The following is a 24755-nucleotide window of genomic DNA, read 5'->3' as shown; positions in this document are numbered from 1 at the left end:
ACATTCAGTGCAATCCCTATCAAAATCCCAACAGCATTTTTCAAGAACTAGGACAAATAATCCTAAAATTTGTATGGAATCCAAACAAAAGACCCCAAGTAGCCAAAGCAATCTTGAAAAACAAAACATACTTAATGACAGTAATTCTGAGACCCATAACATTAATAAATATGTAAAATAAAAACTTCTCCTTCTCATATTAGGAAGATACTAGGGACCAGCTCATATTCCAGCAGCAGAGATGAAAATATTTCTTAGCAAGGGCGCCTGGGTGGCTCAGTCGTTAAGCGTTTGGCTCAGGTCATGATCCTGGGGTCCTGGGATTGAGCCCCAAATTGGGCTCCCTGCTCAGTGGGGAGTCTGCTCCCTCTCCCTCTGCCCCTCCTCCCTGCTTGTGTTCTCTCTCTCTCTCAAATAAAATCTTAAAAAAAAAGAAAAGAAAATATTTCTTAGCAGATAATCAAGTGGATCACAATGAAAGAAAACAGGCACATTGTTTTAACTAAATGCGTTCAAAATCCACGAGTTCCAGGACCAATGTTGTCATTCATTTCCATGAAAAGTCAAAAATGTTTTTAAAAACCTTTCAATTGTAAAGAATATCCTTAGAATATGTTTGTAACTATCAGATGTGGTTTTTAAACAGGCATCCAAACAAAAACCAAACAGATTACACGTCAGTCTGTCAGTCTTTTAAAGAAAATTATCTTATGTAGTGGATCTTAAAAAATAAATCTTTTTAAAACCACACTTTGAACTTGACTTCCTTTAGATTCTTGCAGTTAAACCGAGTTCATGGCTTCTAGGCCCCGGTCCATCCCCCTTCTTTCTTCCCTCACTTGGCATGGAGCATAGTCTGCTCCCTGGCCAGTGCTGATCTGCATGGCCTAAAACACACACACACACACGCACACACACACAAATACACAGACACACAAATACACAGACATGTATATATCCATATACCCCCACCCCCATACACACACACACCCCGAAGCCAGTTTCAATCTTCTCCCCACAATAACCCTTCAAGAAGAAATGAAAGCCACACTCAACAGCCTCACTCTGATGAGGCTTTTGGCAACTAACCTTCAATTTTCACCTCGGCTTCAGGGTCCTCACCCGTTTCTGAAGGGACACGCAGAATAGAATCTTGAAAAAAAAATTTCTAAAATGACATTCATTATTACGTATTCTCATGTTCCAACCTTTCACTGCTCCTGTAACCCAAACAGTAGCTTAGCCTGGCATTTTAAACACATTTCATACTTAACAACATGTAAAAGTGTAAATGTGAAAGTAATTTTATTTTTTAAAATTTTTATTTATTTACTTCTTTTTTAAAAAATTTTAATTCAGTTAGTTGACATGTAGTACATCATTTCAGAGGTAGAGGTCGGTGACTCATCAGTTGCATATTAACACCCAGTGCTCCTCACATCACGTGCCCTCCTTAATGCCCATCACCCAGTTGCCCCATCCCCCCACCCACCTCCCCTCCAGCAACCCTCAGTTTGTTTCCTAGAGTTAAGAGCCTCTCATGGTTTGTCTCCCTCTCTGATTTCTTCCCATTTAGTTTTCCTCCCTTCCCCTATGATCCCCTGCACCATTTCTTATATTCCTCCTATGAGTGAAACCATATAATTGCCTTTCTCTGATTGACTTATTTTGCTCAGCATAATCCCCCCTCCAGAGGAATGTTGAAAAAGAAAACCAGGGACGCCTGGGTGGCTCAGTCGGTTAAGCGTCTGCCTTCGGCTCAGGTCATGATCCCAGGGTCCTGGGATCGAGTCCCGCATCGGGCTCCCTGCTCCGCGGGGAGCCTCCTTCTCCCTCTGCCTCTGTCTCTCTCTCTGTCTCTCATGAATAAATAAAAAAAATAAAATCTTTAAAAAAAAAAAAAAAGAAAAAGAAAACCAAAGCTGGGGGCATCTGCTCTATTACAAAGCTGTCATCATCAAGACAGCATGGTACTGACACAAAAACAGACACAGAAATCAATGAACAGAATAGAGAGCCCCGAAATGGACCCTCAACTCTATGGTCAACTAATCTTCGACAAAGCGGGAAAGAATATCCAATGGGAAAAAAAAGACAGTCTCTTCAACAAATGGTGTTGGGAAAATTGGACAGCCACATACAGAAGAATGAAACTGGACTGTTTTCTTACACCATGCACAGAGATAAACTCAAAATGGATGAAAGACCTAAATATTTATTTTTACTTATTATTATTATTTTGTAGTAATCTCTACACCCAACATGGGGCTCAAACTCATGACCCCGAGATCAAGGGCCTCATGCTCTTTTGACTGAGCCAGCCAGGCGTCCCTAAATGTGAAAGTAATTTTAACTTTAAGAGGGATCATAGGGTAAGAAAGGGTAACCTTATAAGGGATAAGGGGAGGCAAGAAACTCTCAGATACTATGAAATAGTACCCAGTTACCCACGTTAGTGGACACAGAATGTCCTTCTATTGGAGGTAATGGAATTCCTCTGGTCATAAGCATTTTCTTGCTCTCATCAGAAATCACTCAGATAAAAGAAAGCTGGGTGCTTTGGGGGGTGGTTCCCCTGCCAGCAATCCCCTGGGGTTCAGTCTGTTATCACCCTAGAGGCACAACTGATTTTTCCATTTTACCAGAATTATGACAGACACAAGCCTGGCTGGAACGCTCTCGCCTAACTCTGGCTCATTTAGAAAGCTTCCATCAGCTCAGACCTTTGGAGACCAGTCTCCTCAACTGTTCGTAGAGGAAGAAAGACTCTAATTAGCTGTTGGATATTGGACTATCGGAAGGTAAGATGTAACGTCTGGGGGAACAATGGGTCTGCAGACCTCTCTGACTGTTCTTGCAGCTTCTTGACAATCTTTAATTGCTTCAACATAAAAAGTTTACAAAAAAAAAAAATCAGACTAATTTGGTTGTATCATAAATAGGCTTCCTGCTACACTGTAATAATAGAAATCTCTTGGGGGCCCCTGGCTGGCTCAGTCGCATGACTCTTGATCTCAGGGGACTGTGAGTTCGAGCCCCGCGTTGGGTGTAGAGATTACTAAAAAAATAAATCAATACACTTAAAGAAAACCTCTTCAGAAACAAGGTATTTCAAAGACCAACATCCAGTGACATCTTTCTGTCACTCCACACCAGCTCTACCTGGACTCTCATGTAGGTTTTCCTCCTCCTAAATATGTCCTGTCCTTTAAAAAGAATGACAGAACAATGTCTTTTTCATTTTTATTTATTTTTATTTTAAGTAGGCTCCACGTCCAGTGTGGGGCTTGAACTCACGACCCTGAGATCCAGAGTTGTGCGCTGGGTTGGCTGACTGAGCCCGCCGGGTGCCCCCACAGAACATGTCTCAACAGGCTTCAACGAAGGGAAAGAAAATGATGTAAGGGAGGAACAGATTTAAACTGAATTTGAAATCCCTGTCCTCCCCAACATCCAGAGAAGGTCAGAGACGGGGTTGAGGAAAAAACAACGAAAAATAAATGGCAGAATCCTGTCACATGTTATGACATGGATGAACCCCTGGGGGGGGGGTGTCACACCAGGATGCGGGGCTCGATCCCAGGACCCTGAGATCACGACCTGAGCCAAAGGCAGATGCTTAACCGACTGAGCCACCCAGGCATCCCTGTGGTGTGTTTTTTAAACCACAGTAAAAAAATGTATAATTTAGAAAAGTAAACGGAAGTTGAATAATGACAGAGGGGCTTGTCTTCTTGGTTTAAAGCAATTAAGTTTAAGATGATTAATTCTATGAGTGAATGAATGATTCTAACACTGGACTGGAACATAGTATGTTCTCTGGCAAAATATATCAAAACTCTTTTAGGTCAGAGAATTGAACCAAATGTTCAGGGAGCCATTGGAACTGTCCCCTACGATAAAGAACCCCAGATGCCCCCAAATCACAGAAGCTATTAAAAATGACCACACATTAGCTGTCTGGAGAATGCCTCTGACTTAGACAAAAATATAAATCATTTTGGAACCAAGACAGACATCCGACTCCTAAAAGCAAGGTCTTCTTGCCTGTAAACTGACAAAGATGTCCCATGCCTCTAGGTTTGGGGAGGAAATTTCCTTTATTCATTTTACCTTGGACATGTATAAACCATTTTAAGAGTTCAGGCCTTATACAGGATACTCATGATTTATACACACAGGGAAGGGAAGTACTATCAAATTTTACTTCTGATTCAAGAATTTCCTAGGGGTGCCTGGGTGGCTCAGTCGATTAAGTGTCTGCCTTTGGCTCAGGTCATGATGCCGGGGTCCTGGGATTGAGCCCCACATCCTCGGTCTCCCTGCTCAGCGGGGAGTCTGCTTCTCCCTCTTCCTCTGCCCCCGCTCCCCCCCCACTCCTGCTCTCTCTCAAATAAATAAATAAAATCTTAAAAAAAATTTCCTAAAATACTTTTCAACTCTGTTCAAAAGAATTTGGCGGGGGCGGGGGGCACCTGGCTGGTTGTCAGTGGAGCGTGCAACTCTTGATGGTGGGGTCATGAGTTCGAGCCCCATGTGTGGTGCAGAGTTTACTTAAAATTGAAAAAAAAAAAAGAAATTAAAAAAAAAGGAAATTTGGTATGACTGGCAAGAAGACAAATGGAATAAAGCAACAAATGGCACAGATGTAAAGTTTTCTTACCACACAACTTCTAATCCAGGTGCTTTAAGGAGAATCACTCACAGATCAGAAAAGGAAGAGTGACAGTTAAGGGCACATTTTAGCGCTAAGACTCAGCTGGTTTTCTAAGGTGGCAAGCTGGGAAGCTGCCTTATTTTAGACATGTGTCATGGGTGTTTAAAAGACCGTGTTCTCTGCAAAACACTGTAAACTAGAACAACAAAACCAAAAAGAGGCTAAAATGCCTGGCTTCTCTAACCTTCCATTGGTAATTCCATTTCTATTACTTCGCCGCTTGCATAAGGATGCTGGTTTTCTGAAAGGGAAGCAAAAAATGTATTTAAAAAAAAAAAAGGCCAAAATAGAAAATGTAAACAAGAATTCATTTAAAACCAAGCCAACAGTTCAAGACCCACACAGGAATGTACATGAGAAATACTCCGAGTCCTTGAAATAAAATTCACACAAATGATTCCTTCTTTGCACTTTTTCTTTGTTGTTTTATCTGCACTTCGGAGAAGTTTCAAACCTACAAAAGCAGAGATGGTAGAATGATGCCATGTGTCCATCTCCGGTGCCAACAGCCACCAACTCCATATGCTATTTTTCCGCGCCCCTCCCCCCACCTGCACCTGTTGTTAAGGTAAATCCCAGGTCTGGCAGGGTCGGGGTGCACAGATCGCGCATGTGCAAGTAAGATGTAATGACTCATCCCTCACCTTCATCACATCACGATTCCCCCCAAACTAACAACTCTTCTTTATCATCAGCTCATATCTAGTCACTGTGCAAATTTCTTCAACTGTCTTTTAAATATCTTTTTTTTTTAATGTCATATTTGGACATAGTTTCAAATTTACAGAAAAGTCACAAAAAGGAAATAGTACAGAGAGGAGCCACATACCCTCTACTCAGATGACATACGGATTACAGTTTACGGTTTCCCTTGATCATGTTCAATCTTTGCCCCCTGCCCCCATTTTCCTATGTAGACAGATCGATGTATGTATAAGGGACATCCTATTCTCTTTCTCTGACCCATCTGAGGAAAGTTACATAGACCGTAGCCCTTCACCTCTGAATGCTTAATAGCTTTCCCTCCCCCAGTGCGGGATCCAGTTTGGGGCCAGACATTGTTTTTTTGTTCTCACTTCTCTTTCTTCTCATTTAACCTTATTTTGAGTTGGTCTGATGTTTCCTCGTGCAAAGATTCTTGGCCAGACTACTACTGCTGAGATGATGGTGTGTCCTCCCCAGCGTACCATGTGCAGAGGCAGATGATGTGTGGGTCATCCTGAAATTCATGAGTTGGAATCTTAACCGCCAACGTGTTGGTATTTGGTGATGGGGCCACTGGGAGGTGCTAATGTCACGAGGGTGGAGCCCTCAGGAATGGAATCAGTGCCCTTGGAAAGGGCCCCCCAGAGAGCTCCCTCACCCCTTCCACCATGTGAGGACACAGCAAGAAGATGTTCATCCATGTACCAGGATGGGGGTCCTCACCAGACTGCCAGCACCTTCGTCTTAGACTTCCCGGCCTCCGGAGTGGTGAGATACACATTTCTGTTGTTTATCATTCCCCTCCCCCGCCCCACCTGCCCCCGGTCTATGGTATTCTGTTTTAGCAGCCTGAACAGACGAAGGCGATGTCCACCTGCCTCTCACTGGTGTTGTGAACCTTGATCGCTGGGTCAGGGTGCTGCTTGATTTCTCCACTGGATAATTACTATTTTTTCCTCCCTCTTGGAACTAACAAGCAGCCTGTGGGTGGAGAAACGTTAAGGTTGTTTAAGTATTCCACTCCTCTTCTAGATTTCTCTCTAGATGCCGTATCCACTGGTGACTCCTGCTTGACCCAGTCTTTTATTATAATGGTTACAAAATGGCTGTTTTCCAATTTCAGCACTCCTACCCAGCACTTGGCATTCCACAGGAATCCCTAAATGTCCTTCTTTTTTTTTAAAGATTTTATTTTATTTATTCATGAGAGACAGAGAGAGACAGAGGCAGAGGAAGAAGCAGGCTCCCAAGGAGCAGGGAGCCCGATGCGGGACTCGATCCCAGGACTCTGGGATCATGACCTGAGCCGAAGGCAGACGCTTAACCATCTGAGCCACCCAGGCGCCCCCCTAAATGTCCTTCTGTAGCTGGTTTGTTCAAATCAGGACCCCAACAGAGCCCACATGCTGCATTTGGCTGAAATGTCTCAAATATCTTGTACTATAAAACAGGTTTCTCTCCATTTCCTTTTTTAACTCGCCATCATTCGATGAAGAAATCCACCTTGTTGTGTTCCTTCCATTCTGGAGTCTCCTGCCTGCGTCCTCGTGGTGTCATCTTCATATAGTTCCTCTATCCCCCGTGTTTCCTGCAAACTGGTGGGTAGATCTAGAGGCTGGATCAGACTTAGGTTTGATTTTGGGGCGGCAAGCATCCCCAAGGTGCACCTCCTACTGGATCCTGTCAGGAGGCACACGAAGTCTGCTCACCTCTAAACCTTTATGATGTGAACTCTGGACCAGTGAGTTCAGGAAATGTCAACCAAATCCATTTGTGATAACGTCCCCATCAATGTTTTATGAATGGCTTTAGTGGCCATTGATGATTATTGCCAAGATGCATGGCTTCATTGGGGGTTGTAAAATGGGGACACTCTATGACTTTTAAAAAGCCTTGTTTTCCCCCCAAAATTCTTTTTTTTTTTTTAAGTAAGCTCTATGCCCAATGTGGGGCTTAAACTCATGACCCTGAGGTCAAGAGTCCCATGCTCCACCAACTGAGTCAGCCAGGCACCCCCATTTAGCCATTTTTAAATTGGGTAGTTTGTGTTTTTGTTGTTGAGTTAAAACAGTTCTTATTCTTGTCTGTTTCATCTAGGTTACTTAATGCTGGCATTCAATTTTCTGTATTTGTGGTAGGCAGATGGCCTCCCACGGATATCCAAAACGTGTGAATCTCATATGTTACGGGGCAAGAGGCAATTAAGGTGGTAGATGGAATTAAGTTTGCTCGTCAGCTGACCTTCACAAAAGGAGATTATCCTGCATTATCTGGGCTCAACATAATCAGAGGGGCATTTACGTGTAGAACAGGGAAGTACAGGAGTCCATGTCAGTGATGGGATGTGGGAAAGACAGTGTTAATTCCTTGATCTTGGGCTTCTGTATCCACTTTCCCCTCTGCCTGGAAGGCTTCTCCCCCAGATCGTGCAGTGTCAGCTGGGAAGAAAACCACATGGCGTTGAGACTCTTACCTCTGCCAATGTCAAGGGAACCTGGGCGCAGTGTATCTCAGCAAAGCTGGTCCTGTGCATTCTCCATTCCCAGGGGCCCCAGAGATGGGGTCCCTGCACATATAAAATACCTCATGGGACGTCCATGGTCTCCATGTTGGCCAAGTCACGGATGTGTGCATGTGCTCAGGGGTCTTCCGAGAGGTCTGTGTTGCAGGTGGATGGCGAGGTCCAGGTGGGCTGGGGTGGGCGGGGGAGTCAGACTTTTATATAAACCTTCCACAAGCCCCTGGGCCCTGGTGCAGCCGCAACTGACGTCACTGGGAGCTCCACAAAGGCTAGTTGACATTCGGAGCAGGGGGCATTTGTTGCCTTTATGAATTTAAACATTTCTCCCTTACTTACGTCACTACTTCAACATGTGAGGATTTTATCTAAATGGTTGTAAAAACAGTCAGTACCGTGGAATACCGTCCGTGATGTCAGGCAATTTTCACCCTTTGGGCATCAAGAAGCAAGGGGCCCCACTTAAGAAGCTTTTGTACAAAGAAGTCTTGAGTCCTTCTGTCATTTCCAAGCCAAGCAGGAGAAAGATCATAAATTATACACTTAGCCTAAGTGGTGTTATCCAAATAATGTGCTTCTTTCTGAAAAACTGAAGTAGAATGATTGTAGGTATGTCTATCTAATCATGTACTTACTTCACCGCTGCCTTTGGGAGCAGACTCTGTAAGTAACCTAGATTCCCCCAACTGTATACATTTTGATAAACCTCAAGGTCATTTAAGTTGAAAAGGATATTCTTGGGAGTCAAGATGTAATCATACGTACTTTTTTTTCAAAACGGGAGTGATCGCGAAATAGGTTACACTGATTCTTTGTGAGGGACGCGCTCAGTTCGGCAAGCACAGGCGAGTGCTTGCTGTGTGCGCGGCCCTGGGCTTGGGACCCTGGGCTCCGAGCTGCGGGAAGACCGCTGTGTCCTCCCCCCAGGAGCCCGCCCCCGGCTGGGGCCATCTGTCCGCAGCAAAAGCCTAAATACCACACAAGCAGGCGGCGCTGAAGTCTGTGTGCACTTCGGGAGCTCAAGGCTCCCTGCTCTGCTTGAGATTCTGATTGTGCCCAGAAAGGGGTGGAACTTGCTGGAAGCCTGCAGATCCAGAAGGGAATCACACAGAGGGATCGGCTTATATAAAAGTCGGTGGAAGGAGGATTCAGGGCATGTTTCAGGAATCAGCCTGAGCAGGGTATCTGAAGAACGGAGGAGGGTGATCGTGGTGGGAGGCAGGCAGAATAGGAAGGGAGGCTAGAAACAGTGATGGAAGACACGGGTGATGGGGAGCCACAGACGGTGTGTGAGCAGGGGAGGGAGGTGACAGACCCCATTCTCCCATTCTCTGGGAATAAATGATTGGGGGACAGGGGGTAGGATGGATTGAAAAGGGATCCTTGGGCGCCTGGGTGGCTCAGTTGGTTAAGCGACTGCCTTCGGCTCAGGTCATGATCCTGGAGTCCCGGGATCAAGTCCCGCATCGGGCTCCCTGCTCAGCAGGGAGTCTGCTTCTCCCTCTGACTCTCCCCCCTCTCGTGTGCTCTCTCTCTCACTCTCTCAAATAAATGAATAAATAAAATCTTAAAAAAAAAAAAAAAAGAAAAGGGATCCTAAGGGACCACAGCAGACCAGCTGTGTGTGTGGGGGTGGGGTGGGGGGACCGGCCCAGGACAGAGCAATGACAACCGACACTCTCATTGGTCTTTAGTTTTTGAAAAAGTTTTTTTTTACTATAAGTTACGGAGCTCAGTAATGTTGCAGGAGTATTTCAAAGGTAAGATTTCTGTAGGAAACATTTCAAACCTGGTCATGTTTGAGGAATTAATTGCGAATTGTCCCACAGTCTGCCTGCACTCACAGAGGAGTCAAAGACGAGACAGGATCCGGATGCTTGCAATGCTCACGTGGATGCTACAACGTCCTGTCGCTAAACTGGTATCACGCTGGGGGGTCCAGCAGGATTCTGGTCCCTGTGGAGAGGCCCTAGCCAGGCAACTACACGGACCACCTTCCTGTGCCCCCGTGTGACAAGTGTGCATCTCCAGTCATCTGTGTCTTCTGTTCCCCGTTTAACTTGTACAATGTCAATGAAGCAAATACTAAGAACGGGCACCTGAGTTTCTTCACTCTCATATTCATGTCTTTTAACTTCTGATACTTTCCCAGTAATTTAGGGAACAGACTGGACAGGAGAGGATCGGAGAGAAGTTGTTTTGTCTTTTTTTTTTAAAGTAGGCTCCACGCCCAGCACGGAACCCAGTGCAGGGCTCGAACTCACGACCCTGAGATCAAGACCTGAGTCGACATCAAGAATCGGACGCTTAACCGACCGACCGAGCCACCCAGGCCAATATTAATGGACACACAAAATAAGAATACCTAACAGACAAACTCAAGTAACATACACCCTGGATTACCTTTACCCTCACATTTGCCTGTGGGTTTAGGCTACACGGGATCTATTTTATGACTGTAAAATGCTTTATACCAGGGGTGCCTGGGTGGCTCAGTCAGTTAAGCGTCTGCCTTCAGCTCAGGTCATGATCCTGGAGTCCCAGGATCGAGCCCCACATTGGGCTCCCTGCTCAGCGGGGGGTCTGCTTCTCCTTCCTCTCATGCTCTCTCTCTCCCTCCCTCCCAAATAAATAAATAAAATCCTAAAAAAAAAAAATGCTTTACGTCAAATGGCCCTACGCTAGATCCCAGGGACATGGGTCTTTTTTTATTACTCTCTGCCTGTTTTTTGGATAGGGGCTAATTACAATTTTCTGTCACCAATAACTCTTAGGGAAGAAAATGAGGACAAAATGGTATTACCTTGTATGTTATATCCATAGTAATTAGGATCTTCTGATTCCTTCTTGACGGACACAGCCCCCTCTTTCACCGCCGTGCCTTTGGATGCAATGAAAATGATAAAACCATGTGTTAGGCCACAGCGACCCACAGAGAACTGTGAGCTGCTGAAACTCCAGGCTCTGTCTTGATTAACACGGGGACTCGGGAGTCAGCAAAACGACGTGGAGCTGACATTCTCTGAGCAAACGGGTAACCCATGTAAAAATATAAGTCATAGCAACAAAACAACATAAAATCAATATAAAAGGGAAGAAGGAAGGAGGGAGAGAAGGATGACGAAAGGAACAGAAGGAGGGAGGGAGGGAAAGAAGGGAAGAAGGCCGAGTTCCCAGCTCGAGAAAAACGTTCCCTTTCAAGACAGGGGCATGTACACGTGGGTTTATGCAAAACCCCAGTAAATATTCTGTAATGGGACCTAAACTGGCATCTATATATATATATATATATATATATATATATATATATATATATATATTTAGTTTTTATTTAAATTCTAGTTAGTTAACATACAGTGTAATATTAGTTTCAGGTATACAATATAGTGATTTAATACTTCCATACATCACCCGGTGGCATATGTAATCACCTACTACAATGGAGTGGATTTCAAAACTGCAAATCCCGGGGGGGAACCACGTTAGTGGAACCAAAAGCCTTTCGTCAGGGAAAAGTGTGGTAGGCTGCAAAACTAGCCACAGGCTTCTCCCCCACCCCAACAGTGCATGCCTGGCTTGTCTGCAATGCCTGTCCCCCTCTTTTCTAGATGTGGAGGCTACTTCTCCACCCTTTAAAGCTGGGCTCGCTTTGGCAAATGCGACACGGGCCAACAGGATGCAAAAGCTGAGGCCTGGAAAGTGCTGGTGCATCCGGGCTCCTGCTCTGGAACTGAGTGGCCATGTGAACGAGTCTGGGCTAGCCTCCCGGAGGGTATGAGACCGTGAGGAGAGAGGCCCAGCTCTCCCAGCAGAGGCCTCAGACCTAGGAGCGAGGCCAGCCCAGAGTGGAGGGGCTGCCCAGCCAACACATGGAACTAGAAGAAAGACTAATTGTTGTGTTGTTGTTTTTTTTTTAAAGATTTTATTTATTTATTTGAGAGAGTGAGAGAGAGAAAGCACGCACACAAGATAGGGGAGGGGCAGAAGGAGAAGCAGACTTCCCACTAGCAGGGAGCCCGATGTGGGACTCGGTCCTGGGACTCTGGGATCGTGACCTGAGCTGAAGGGAGATGCTTAACCAACTGAGCCACCCAGGCGCCCCTGAAAAGTTCTAGTTTCTCACTAAGTGTGATGTTAGCTGTTGGCTTTTTGTAGATTTTTTTTTTTGTCCCATTGAGAAAGTGCCCCTCCTCCTTCCTACTTTACTGAAAGTCTCATTTTTTAGAAGTAAAACAAAAGAACGGAGTCAAATGATAACGTGCTAAATACTTGATTCTAAAAGGCATGGGTGTATACATACCTGTGTCTTCCATGGGCTCAGTTTTCACACTGATGGGGCCACAGCTGAAAAGAGAAGGGAACCTTTGTCAGGACAAGCCGGGTGGGGTGAGAAGCGACCACAGGCATTGGGACACGCTGTACTCAAATCCCCCGATATCCACGCCGTCCTAGCACCCCCTTCCCACTAGTGACTGAACACAAAACTAACTACTTAATTTAATATTAACGTTCTTAGTAGTTTGTTATACAATTAAAGGTGTTAATTGAACATAGTCTTAAAATCCCCAAATCCGGGCGCCTGGGTGGCTCAGTTGGTTAAGCGACTGCCTTCGGCTCAGGTCATGATCTCAGGGTCCTGGGATCGAGCCCCGCATCGGGCTCCTTGCTCAGCGGGGAGTCTGCTTCTCCCTCTCCTGCTCCCCTCTCATGTGCTCTCTCTCTCTCTCTCATTCTCTCTCTTTCAAATAAATAAAATAAAATCTTTAAAAAAAAATAAAATAAAAATAAATAAAATAAAATCCCCAAATCCTTTCGAATAAAGAATATCTAACAAAACAAGGGAAACTTCCCATGGTCCAAAAACTAACACTTCGGGGTTATGCATGGATTTTATTTTTTATTTCCCTTACCTTTCGCTTGGCGATGTCACCGACCTCTTAGCATCTGCGGCCACCACAGGCCCACCTGTGCAAGAGTAAAAAGACACGCTAGCATCTTTCCGCACCTTGAAAATGCCAACGTTCAAAGGCACATAAGGTGAAAGCAAAGGTAGAGAGAACAGAACTCCAGCTCCAGGACTTACGAAATCCTACTGGGCAGAGACCAACTCAGAGCGGCCCTCGGGTCCTGGGGCCATGTGTGTGGGCAGAATGGGGGCCGAGGAATAGACTGGGGCTGGAGCGACCTCACACAAGTCACTAAACCTTCCTGGGCCTCAGTTTCCTTGTCTGAAAATGGTGGTTGGGTGAGGATCATTTAATACGTACGAAGTGCTTAGGATCGTGCCTGGTATAGCCTATGAGTCGAGTAAGTGAGCTGCTAGTCTTGTGCTATAATAAAAATACAAGCCATCTGGGACAATGGTCACCTGGTCACCTGCCGCCCCTCACCCTCAGGTCCCTGCTTTAACAGCAGCTAGGGAATTCTATGAACTTACAATTGCTCTGGAAATGGGCTTTGCTCTGTGAGTAGTTCAGGCTCAGGACAACGTCACGTTGCCCTGTGTATCCTGCGTGTGCCTTGTGAACTCTACCCCACCCCTCCCCGGGGCCTTTTGTTTCTGTACCTATGTAGTCTTGGACTCTTAGACCTGGTCTCTCAAGGACAGCCACGGCCCACTGTTTCCAACTATGTTCCAGAATAAGGAAATAAGAAGTGGGCAGAGGTGGATCTCCAAATGCTTCTGACAAAATTCTTATTTTTTGGTCCCTTCACCATCATAAGTTAAGATTATGAAGGGTCGTGGGTTCTGAACCGTGGCCTCCAACACCCACCTACCCATGTCGCTTTCTGCCTGAGCACATGGGATGGGCTTCCTGGCAGAACCAACATGTTGAGACCCTGCTTAGCTTGAGAGCCTCGTCCTCCACGAAAGCCCTTCTGATCACAAAATTCTAACCCCTTCCCAGGATTCTGGGGAGGACCACCAGCCATCCTGAGAAGATCACGGGTCATCGCCAGTTCTCTGTTGGACAGTCTCGTTCTCTCTACACTGTGAGTCTCAGAAGCACGGGAATGGTCATACCTCCTAGACCCACTTCCGAATCCAACAATGCCTAGCCCATGGTTGCGGCTCAAAGACCATGAAATGACCCTGCATCCTCATGTTCCTGCCCTCAAGGACAAGGTCAGCTCTACTGCCCTCCGTGTGCGGGCTGTGGAAGCTTGCCGGGCTGAGACCTGGGAGCAGAATCCTGTCTTAGCTCTTGCTGGGGGGCAGGGGGGTCCTTCCCTGAGCTGCACACCCTGCCAACAGCATAACCTCCCAACCCTGGAGTGTCATAGGTTGCTTCCTCCATGGGGAGAAGGCAAGGAATACACAAGCTTTAGAATGTGCCAAACTTGCATTTTAGTTAAGAAAAGCAGAACCAGGGCACCTGGGTGGCTCAGTGGGTTAGGCGTCTGTCTGCCTTCAGCTCAGGTCATGATCCCAGGGTCCTGGGATCGAGCCCCGCATCGGGCTCCCTGCTCGGCGGGAAGCCTGCTTCTCCCTCTCCCACTCCCCCTGCTTGTCTTCCCTCTCTCGCTGTGTCTCTCTCTGTCAAATAAATAAAATCTTTAAAAAATAATAAAATAAAATAAAAAAGAAAAATTTTTTTAAATTAAAAAAAGAAAAAAAAGAAAAGCAGAATTGGCTTAGCAGCCAAGGACAGTCACCGAGTATGAGAAGCTGTCACTTACCTAGTTGACTCACTGGACCTAGGAAAGGTCTGCAAGAAAACAGATACTATTACCCGACATGAACACACAAGCAAGACAGATCAAAATTCTGAATAACCAGCTTCTAAGTGTAACAGGACTTAATGAACAAACGAACGTGAAATTAAGCTGCCCATTTACCCTCAAAAGAACTAGCTGTTATGAGGGGAATAGAGCCTGCCACCTGTTTATGACGAATGAAATCCCCGCTTTGTTCTCCAAGATCCATTTCAGGGTGGCGAGACCATAGTTCTCAGGGTGTTGAAAGGCCATGCCTTCTGGAAGCCCCTGCACGACCACAGCCCCAGGGTCTCGCAGAATCTTCTCGTATGGAACAGGCACCATTGCCGTCGTCCCCAAGGCTTTACCTACAGGAAGAGTCCAGATGCCTTTAGAGGGAATGAACATAAACCCTACCGGTTGGTTTCATTCCGTGCAGCAAAGAAATACAGGTGGCGACACTCGGCTTTGAAGCTAAAGTAAAAGCTAAAGTATCCTGTTCCTTACAACCCGAGTTAATAAAGTTCCCAAAGGGCCCAGGGAAAAATGTATAAAACATTTTACTTTACATCTTCACATAAGAAAGAGGGAATAACAGGTCTTTTTTCTCCATTCTGTTGGAGGTGGTGCACCCAGGGTTGCAGGGAGCACCCCATGGTTATTCAGGCTGCTGTCGACAAGGCATGGGAGCCCCCACCCAAAGCTTAACCGTCCTTACGTCCCTACGCCCCTTACATCACTCTGCTCCAGTTACGCCAACTTGCCTGCAGAGAAGTTATGGAGTCAATGTGGCCTCACATCGCCATCTTGGGGCCGTGTCAGCCTTCCCACGCTGGCTGACCAGCCCCCCGGGGGAGGAGCCCCATTTCTCTCAGAGAAGGGTAGCCTGAGACCCCAAGATCCCCTATGTTGGGGGCCCCCCACAGCCAAACACTCACAGGGACCTGGAGGTCCCATAAATATGTGAAGCTCTCTTTAAAAATGACAAACAAGACCCTGAGATGCTAAGAAAGTGCTTATATCACAACTAAGTACAACACCTGTGTAGCTATTTGGTTACCTAGTCTTTTTTTTTTTTTTTTTAAGATTTCATTTTTAAGTAATCTCTACCCCCAAAGCGGGGCTCGAACTCACAACTCTGAGATCAAGAGTCACACACTCTTCTGACTGAGCCAGCCAGGCGCCCCTCTCGGTTACCTAGTTGTTTTTTTTTTTTTTCTTGGTTACCTAGCTTTTTATTTTTTATTTTTTTAAAGATTTTATTTATTTATTTGACAGAGAGAGAGAGAGACAGCGGGAGAGAGAACAGAAACAGAGGGTAGTGGGAGAGGGAGAAGCAGGCTTCCCGCAGAGTGGGGAGCCTGACGCGGGGCTCTATCCCAGGACTCTGGGATCATGACCTGAGCCAAAGGCAGACGCTTAATGACTGAGCCACCCAGGTGCCCCTGAAAATACTGTGTTAGGTATTTAAAAAAGTCCCCATCTTGGGGCACCTGGATGGCTCAGTCAGAAGAGCGTGCAACTCTTGACCTTGAGGTCGTGAGTGCAAGCCCCACATTGCGTATGTAGAGATTATGTAAAATAAATAAATAAACTTAAAAAAAAAATTCCCTATCTTAAATGCTTGTGAAAGACATGAGTAGGTGGAGAGACCAATGACGGTGACGTTGGCACCTGAAATAGCAATGGACATCTGTAATACAGTTGACCCTTGAAAAACATGGGTTGGAACTGCACAGGTCCACCTGTATATGGATTTTTTTCAATAAATACAGCACAGTACTGTAAACATGGTTTTTCTTCCTTAGGATTTTTTTTAAAAAGATTTTATTTGTTTATTTGTCAGAGAGAGAGAGAGCACAAGTAGGCAGAGCAACAGGCAGAGGGAGAAGGAGAAGCAGGCTCTTCGCTGAGCAGGGAGCCCAACGTGGGGCTTGATCCCAGGAGCCTGGGATCATGATCTGAGCCAAAGGCAGCTGCTTAACCGACTGAGCCACCCAGGAGCCCCTCTTTTTTTTTTTTTTTTTAAGGATTTTATTTATTTATTTATTTATTTATTTATTTATTTATTTATTTATTTATTTATTCTAGGGAGGGGGCAGAGGGAGAGGAATCTTGGAATACCCACTGAGCACGGAGCTCGACACGGGGCTCAATCTCATGACCCTGAGATCATGACTTGAGCCGAAATCAAGAGTGGGGTCACCCAACCGACTAAGCCACCCATGAGTCTCTCCTTATGATGTTCTAAATAACACTTTCTTTTCTCTAGTTTATTTTATTGTAGGAATACATCGTATAATACACATAACATACAAAATATATATTAATCGACTATTTCTGTTACCAGTAATGCTTCCCGTCAACAGTAGGCTATTAATAGTTAAGTTTGGAGAGGAGTCAAAGGTTAGACACGGATTTTTGTCTGTGCCGGGGGTCATTGCCCCAACCCCTGCGTTGTTCAAGGGTCAACTGTAATTGCACTGGCCCTCCACCGGGGGCTCCCTAAAACGGGAGCAAAGAATGAAGACTGAAGTCTGGTCAATCGGAGCTTTCCATGGACCACAAGAGATCAAGCTGTCTTCTGTAAGATTTACTTCAGTCCTGGGGTGCCTGGGTGGCTCAGTGGGTTAGGTGTCTGCCTTTGGCTCAGGTCATGATCCCAGGGTCCTGGGATCGAGCCCCACATCGGGCTCCCTGTTCAGCGGGGAGTGTGCTTCTCCCTCTCTCTCTGCCTGCCACCCCCCTGCTTGTGTTTTCTCTCTCTCTCTAATAAATAAAATAAAATCTTAAAAAAAAAAAGACTTATTCTGGTCCTGAAGAACTGGCTCTTCCCTTAAAGAGAATGTGGAGTTTTAAGCATCAGAGGCATCTAAGGGGTCACACCAATAAGGTGATCTGTAACACTGTCCTACTCCTTAGTGAACTATTCAGAGAATTAATGCCTGAACTTTACCGTAACAAAAGCAGAAATAGTCCTCGACCGCTTTTCTGAGTATTTCTGTTTCTCCTGAATCGATCTGCATCCCGTTCGCTGGGTATGGGGGCTTGGCCTCCGCCCCTTCGGTAATGCCTGTGAGTGAGTGACAGGCACAGACTCATTATCCAAGCACTTGTCTTGTGCACTCCCTTAATGTCTATGCTTCTGGTATTGGTAAAGGAAAAAGGGGGAAGAATGAACAAACATAAAACACGATTTTTTTTAGTAAATTCTACCCCCAATGTGGGGATTGAACACACGACCCTGAGATGGTCACATGTTCTTCTGACTGAGCCACCCAGGTGCCCCAAAACAGGATCTTGTAATTAAGAAAACCCACAGAGATGGGGTGCCTGGCTAGCTCAATCGGTAGAGCATGCAACTCTTGATCTCAGGGTTGTAAGTTCAAGCCCCATGTTGGGTGTAGAGAGAACTTAAAAAATAAAATCTTAAAAAAAATTGGGGGTGCCTGGGTGGCTCAGTCAGCTAAGCATCCAACTCTTGATTCCAGCTCAGGTCATGATCTCAGGGTCGTGAGATCGAGCTCCACCTCGGGCTCCATGCTCAGCTCCACTGAGCGTGGAGCCTGTGTAAGATTCTCCCTCCCTCTCCCTCTGCCCCTCCCCACCCCCACTAATGCATGCTCTCTCTCTCTAAAATAGATAGATAAATAAATTAAAATTTAAAATTAAAAAAACACAAAGAACAGGGTATTTATGATGGAATCCCTCTCTCCTTCCCATTTATATATGAACTTGACATATGTAAATATATATTTATGTCCATATTCCCTCTGACCAACCCTTGGAAACATCTACATCTATATCCATCCTCTCTCTCCACACTCACATTCACATTATATCCTCTGATAAATCTTTGTGGTTTTTTTTTTCCCTTTCTTGGTTCCAGAAAATACTAAGGTGCTAACTCAGTATTTGGTAGATGACCTACCACGGTAGAGATCATCACTATACAAGTAGGTTTTAACACCCTAGACTAGTTTCCGTCATATATGGCCCCATATGCTCACTAGTGATCCTTGCCACTCATAACACATTGAAGGCTCTGAAGGTCCCAGAGTGGAAAAAGGGAAAATGATTATTAACTCAGAGGAATACCTAACAAGCCCTGAGTTTTTTCCCTTTCCTTTGGGAACAAGTAAATTAAGAATTTTTTTAAAAAGATTTTATTTATTTATTTGACAGAGAGAGACACAGCGAGAGAGGGAACACAACCAGGGGGCGTGGGAGAGGGAGAAGCAGGCTTGATCCCAGGACCCTGGGATCATGTCCTGAGCCAAAGGCAGACGCTTAATGACTGAGCCACCCAAGCGCCCCTAAATTAAGAATTTTTAGGTACCTGTGTGGCTCAGTCATTAAGCATCTGCCTTCAGCTCAGGTCATGATCCCAGGGTCCTGGGATCAAGCCCCACATCGGGCTCCCTGCTTGGCGGGAAGCCTGCTTCTCCCTCTCCCACTCCCCCTGCTTGTGTTCCCTCTCTCGCTGTGTCTCTCTCTGTCAAGTAAATAAACTAAATCTTTAAAAAAAAAAAAAAGAATTTTTAAAAAGATTTTATTTATTTATTTTAGACAGAGAAGGAACATGTGGGGGAGAGGGGCAGAGAGAGAAAGAATCTCAAGCAGACTTCATGCTGAGTGCAGAGCCCAACACGGGGCTTGATCTCACGACCCTGAGATGACCCCAGCTGAAACCAAGAGTGGGATGCTCAACCGACTGAGTCACCCAGGCGCCCCAGAATTTTTTTAAAATGTGGGTTTATAAAAGGAGTCAAAGATAATTTACTCTATGTTCCTCACATTTCTTTAACAAAACCAGGGTGCTGCTGAGGACACAGGACAAAATACACTTGGCCCCGTTTCTTGGACTCCTCAGTGTTGGGCAGCTACTCACTGGGATGCCAAGTCAAAAGAGATGTATCAGAACCAGTTTTAGGATAATGCTTAGGATACCTTAAAAGAAAACATTACATAAGTCTTCCCAGCAAATATTTTAAGAGTTATGCATACAAAGGATAACACTGTTAACGCCTACAGTATTTTGCAAAATCCTTCTGTAAATCCGTCCTGGTGTTGACAAAAGCACGTCCTTTCTCGGTTCCAACGACAAACACGTCTGTCTCATACATGGCAATGCAGGCCACTTCTGCTTTGGACTTGGCCAACTCTTTACACTGAAATAGAAACAAAGAATACAGTGTTATATACCAGGGCAGATCCAGATCTTGTGGAGCCTGAGAGATCTGTTTTAAGAAAAGAACACGGGGGCGCCTGGCTGGCTCAGTCGGTAGAGCATGTGACTCTTGATATCATGATTGTGAGTTCGAGCCCCATGGTGGGCATAGAGATTAAATTTAAGAAAAATACAAAATTAGGTACAAAAATGAGCATTCATTTAGAATGAGAAAAATCTCCGAGACAAAGAAACAAAACAAATCCACCAAGCAAATACCATAAACATCATAAAACCCAGAGAACATATTTTTCTTAACTTATTAAGTTAATATTTTTATTAACTTATGATACTGTGGTTTATAACAATAAATAATATATTTGGTCTTCCTCCACTGTTCCTGGCCCAGAGCTCCTAAAACGCTTGGAATTTCCTAAGAGAGCAACAAAGGGATCTTTTTGTCAAGGTTAATGTCAAGGTCAATGAGGGTACCTGATGGGGCTGGTTGCCAGGGGAACCAACCATGTGACTGGAGGAGCAGCACTTTCGGGCCCCCCCCCTGGCCTCTGGGGAGGGGAGAAGGGCTGGAAGTTGAGTTCAATCCCTAGTGGCCAGTAATTTAATCAATCGTGCCTATGTGTAATAAAGTCTCCATAAAACCCCAAAAGGACAGCGTCGGGAGCTTCCCGGCTGGTGAGCACGTAGGGATTTAGGGAGAGTGGTGAACCGGGAGAGGACATGGAGCCTCCACACCCTTTCCCCATACCTTGCCCATGCATCTCTTCCATCTGGCTGTTCCTGAGTCACATCCTTTTGTAATAAACCGGTAATCCAGTAAGTAAACTGTTTCTCTGAGTTCTGTGAGCTGCTCTAGCAAATTAATCACACCCAAGGAGGGGGGGCTCTTTGGAACCTCCGATCCGTAGGTCAGAAGCACAGGTTGACAACCTTGACTTGATGTCAGCATCTGAAGTGAGGGGTGGCCTTGGAGGGTGGAGCCCTTAACCTGTGGGATCTTCCACTCTCTCGACATAGACTGAGTCAGAATTGAGTCAAATTGTAGGACACCCAGTGGCTGTCAGCGAATTCTTGCTGCTTGTCAGAACTGGGGGCAGTATCTTTACCAGCTGACCTGCCTTTCCAACAGGTCTTTTCCCCCATATTTTTGGCTACAGACTCTTTGACTGCCTCTTTCTATGACAACAATTTTAAAATATTTTCCATAGACAGAATAGAGAGATAACTTAGTATTTCCTCCAACCTGGTTGAGTATGTTTTTATTATTGATGGTAGGGATGTGCAACAGGTGAAAATTCATACATAAGACACACTTCCTGTTCATCGTAGGGCTACAGGTGTGTGTCCTATAGACAAGAAATCCGTTAAACTTACTTTGTGTAAATCCTTCCAAAGACTGAAAAGAATGTGTGGTGTATTTATAACTGCATATGCTACATTGGTAGGTATATTCCTGACCAGAGAGAACTTCTGTGTTGTTTTTTTTTTAAGATTTATTTATTCATGAGAGACAGAGAGAGAGAGAGGCAGAGGGAGAAAGAATCCCAAGCAGACTCCCCACTGAGTGTGGAGCCCAGCGTGGGGTGCAATCTCACGACCTGGAGACCATGACCTGAGCTGAAATCAAGAGTTGGACACTTAACTGACTGAGCCATCCAGGCGCACCCCCACCACCACCAAAAAACTTCTTAGTTCCCAGAGGGTTGAGGGAGGGGTGGGTGGGGAGTAGTTTTGTTCAATGAGTGCAGAGTTTCAGTTGAAGAAAATGAAAAAGCTCTGGATAGGGATGGTGGTGACAATTACACGACAAGGTGAATGTATTTAATGCCCTTGAACTGGTTAAAGTGGTTAAAATGGTAAATTTTATGATCTCTATCTTACCACCATAAAAACCAAAACCAAAACCAAAACTCTTAATTTTCCCCCCAAGAAAACCTCACAACTCACATCCAATCTGTTGCTAAGTCCTGTCAACTCTACAGGTCCTTCTAGAAGCATCACTTCTTCCCACCTCCATCATTCCCAGCCTTGTCCATGCCAGAAATCTCCTGCCTGAACCATAGCCTTAGCCCGCTAACTGGTGTCCCAGCATCCCACTCTTTTTTTTTTTTTTTTTAAAGATTTTATTTATTTATTTGACAGAGAGAGAGATAGCGAGAGCAGGAACACAAGCAGGGGGAGTGGGAGAGGGAGAAGCAGGCTTCCCGCGGAGCAGGGAGCGTGATGCGGGGCTCGATCCCAGGACCCTGAGATCATGACCTGAGCTGAAGGCAGATGCTTAACGACTGAGCCACCCAGGCGCCCCCAGCATCCCACTCTTGTTCCACGTTCACCAACTGTCCTCACAAGCACCACGCCCCCGCATGACTCCTTCACTCAGAACCTTCCAAACGTTTCCCACCACCCTGCGGAGAAAGGCACAGAACTCTACATGATCTGGCCACCTGGGGCCTCTTGAACCTTACCTCTGACCACTTCTCCTTTTCTCCCCCTGCTTCAGTGTTACTGGACTTCTTAATGCTCCTTGAAAATACCACTCTTGTGGGCGCCTGGGTGACTCAGTAGGTTAAGCATCTGACTCTTGGTTTCAGCTCAGGTCAGGATCTCAGGGGCATGAGATCGAGCCCCACGTCAGGCTCCATGCTCAGCACAGAGTCTGCTTGAGATTCTCTCTCCCTCTTCCTCTCCCTTTGCTCCTCCCCTCCACTCACCCCCCTCTCTCTTGTTCTCTCTCTCAAAATAAAGAAAAAAAAAATCTTAAAAAAAAAAAAAAAGTCCAGCCCAGTCATTTTGTAGAACGTCCCTTAATTTGGCTTTGTCTGGTGTTCCCCCATTAGATTCTGGTCTGCGTTTTTGGCAGGAATGCCACAGAATTGGCAAAGACCCTTCCTGACGCATCATGTCGGGAGGCACATGATGCCAGTCTGTCCCCATTACTGCTGATGTTCACTCTGATCGCCTGATGAAGGGGGTGTCTCTCAGGCTTGTCCACTTTTATAAAGGTGCTGGTTTTCCCTTTCTAATCAATAAGTATCTTGTGATCAGATTCCTTGAGATTAAGGACATTTCTCACCAGGTTTTCACCCACACGGTCCATTTCACACGTTGGATTTCACACGTTAAATTTTCAGATCTGGAAAGCTCACGTTGATATAATTACATCCATAGCATAAGAAGTGCCTTTAACAGTGACCTGCTGAGCCCGGGACCTCTGTGAAGAAGGCTACAGTTAAATAGAGTGAAATGTGGCCCAGCTCTGCTATTTCAACAGTGGTCCAACTGGGGGACATTTTATAGAACTGCAGACCGCCTCACCATGGACTCCAGAGCAGACACGAGGAACGTCACCACCATCCTGCTCTCTGAGGACTCCTCGGTTTCCACAGGCAGGGCGGACACTTCCACTTGGGCCATGATCCCTGTCCAAGAGAAGTAACAAGAAAGTGAGCGGTGGAAATCCACAGTATCCTCTAAGCATGCGTTTAGAGCTGCGAGGGTCCTCACTGATGACCTAGTTCCAACCTCCCTTTACAGGTGAAGAAACTAATCAAAGACATAAAGTGGTTTGGGGGCGCCTGGGTGGCTCAATCGGTTGAGCGTCGGCCTTCAGCTCAGGTCATGATCCCAGGGTCCTGGGATCGAGTCCCGCGTCGGGCTCCCTGCTCAGCAGGCAGTCTGCTTCTCCCTATCCCTCTGCCCCCCATCCTGCTCCTGCGTGCTCTCTTGCTCACTCTCTCTCTCTCAAATTAATAATAATAATAATAATAATAAAGACGTAAAGTGGTTTGCCCAAGATCTCTGGCTAGGAATGCTAATTTTCATGAAGGGTGTTTTCCACTAAACCTGGACATCATCTCCTTGCAAAATAAATTCAAGTACTTTGCTGGAGAAGCATGTTAACCACTTCCTGATGACGTCAGTGCCCGACACCACACTCTGACTCCCAGCCACAAACGAGAGAGAAATGGGTTTGTACACTCAAGGAGGGAAGAGATGATCCCAGCTAAGATTTCTCTGGCATAAAAGCTCACTCAAAATTCCTCCGAGTTCTAAATCAAGGTAGCATCCCAAGATGTCTCTGAAAAAATTTCTCTAACACCATAAAAAGGATTTTTTAAAAAATTTTATTTATTTGAGAGAAAGAGAGAGAGAGCACAAGCAGGGGAAGCAGCAGAGGGAGAGGGAGAAGCAGGCTCTCTGATGACCAAGGAGCCCAACGCAGGCCTCGACTCAAGGACCCCAGGATCACGACCCAAAGGCAGATGCCCAACCAACTGAGCCATCCAGGCACCCCCATAAAGAGGATTTTTTGAAGTAGAGCATTCTAAAGAAATACTGCTGGCTATGTTATGGCCCCAAAGCAGCTGGATTAATTATATTTGTAAGCAAAAGATAAATTAACAGATAACATGAATAGGTACATGGAAGGAAGCCGAAAGATAGATCGAAGGGAGTGAATTATGGTGGTTGTATAAGGTTATTCAGAAATATTCACATACGTCTCTCTCTCTTTTTTTTTAAGAATTAATTTATTTATTTGACAGAGAGGGAGAGAGCACAAGCAGGGGGAGTGGCAGGCAGAGGAAGAGGGAGATCAAATTGCTTTGGTTAAAAATTTTTTTTTTTTTTTAAAGATTTTATTTATTTGAGAGAGAGAGAATGAGAGACAGAGAGCAGGAGAGGGAGGAGGGTCAGAGGGAGAAGCAGACTCCCTGCTGAGCAGAGAGCCCGATGTGGGACTCGATCCTGGGACTCCAGGACCATGACCTGAGCCAAAGGCAGTCACTTAACCAACTGAGCCACCCAGGCGCCCTGGTTAAAAATTTTTATAAATCTGGGGCACCTGGGTGGCTCAGTTTGGTTAAGCATCCGACTCTTGATATCAGCTCAGGTCTTGATCTCGGGGTCGTGAGTTCAAGTACCGTGTT

General features: G+C 45.5%; 2 protein-coding genes across 15 annotated transcripts in view; one reads left to right on the top strand and one right to left on the bottom strand.

The window, feature by feature from the left end:
• The window catches only part of NCF1 (neutrophil cytosolic factor 1), a 35213-nt gene extending 29512 nt beyond the window's left edge, over nt 1–5701 (top strand). Inside the window, exons 11-12 of one of the 2 annotated variants that reach the window (XR_010411977.1) lie at nt 2646–2801; nt 5164–5701. Coding sequence is in view for 1 of the 2 variants with exons in the window: in XM_064593084.1 (XP_064449154.1) it covers nt 2646–2653 (8 nt within the window). In the remaining variant the exon portion in view is untranslated. Of the gene's footprint in view, nt 1–2645; nt 3263–5163 lie in introns of those variants that run through there. The other variant, XM_064593084.1, reaches the window with a different exon arrangement.
• LOC123844720 (general transcription factor II-I repeat domain-containing protein 2) overlaps nt 1–24755 on the bottom strand; it is a 52337-nt gene that overhangs the window by 8544 nt on the left and 19038 nt on the right. For 4 of the 13 annotated variants that reach the window (XM_045875489.3, XM_064593078.1, XM_045875490.3 and 1 more), the window contains exons 2-11: nt 23143–23246; nt 19672–19810; nt 17596–17712; nt 14824–15007; nt 14622–14650; nt 12851–12905; nt 12241–12284; nt 10744–10821; nt 4902–4958; nt 1090–1152 (exon numbers count right to left, since the gene is read on the bottom strand). In XM_045875489.3, the coding sequence (XP_045731445.1) occupies nt 1090–1152; nt 4902–4958; nt 10744–10821; nt 12241–12284; nt 12851–12905; nt 14622–14650; nt 14824–15007; nt 17596–17712; nt 19672–19810; nt 23143–23241 (865 nt within the window). In that variant the 5' untranslated portion in view covers nt 23242–23246. The other 9 variants (XR_010411975.1, XR_010411973.1, XM_054507628.2 and 6 more) reach the window with 7 other exon arrangements.

This window comes from Mirounga angustirostris, unplaced genomic scaffold (genome assembly GCF_029215605.1).
Source record: "Mirounga angustirostris isolate CCGP_5_RB_7025 unplaced genomic scaffold, mMirAng1.0.hap1 SCAF_5, whole genome shotgun sequence".
Taxonomy (NCBI): Eukaryota; Metazoa; Chordata; class Mammalia; order Carnivora; family Phocidae; genus Mirounga; species Mirounga angustirostris.
The sequence above is the reverse complement of the archived record's forward strand: the minus strand, read 5'-3'. Positions and strand labels throughout refer to the sequence as shown.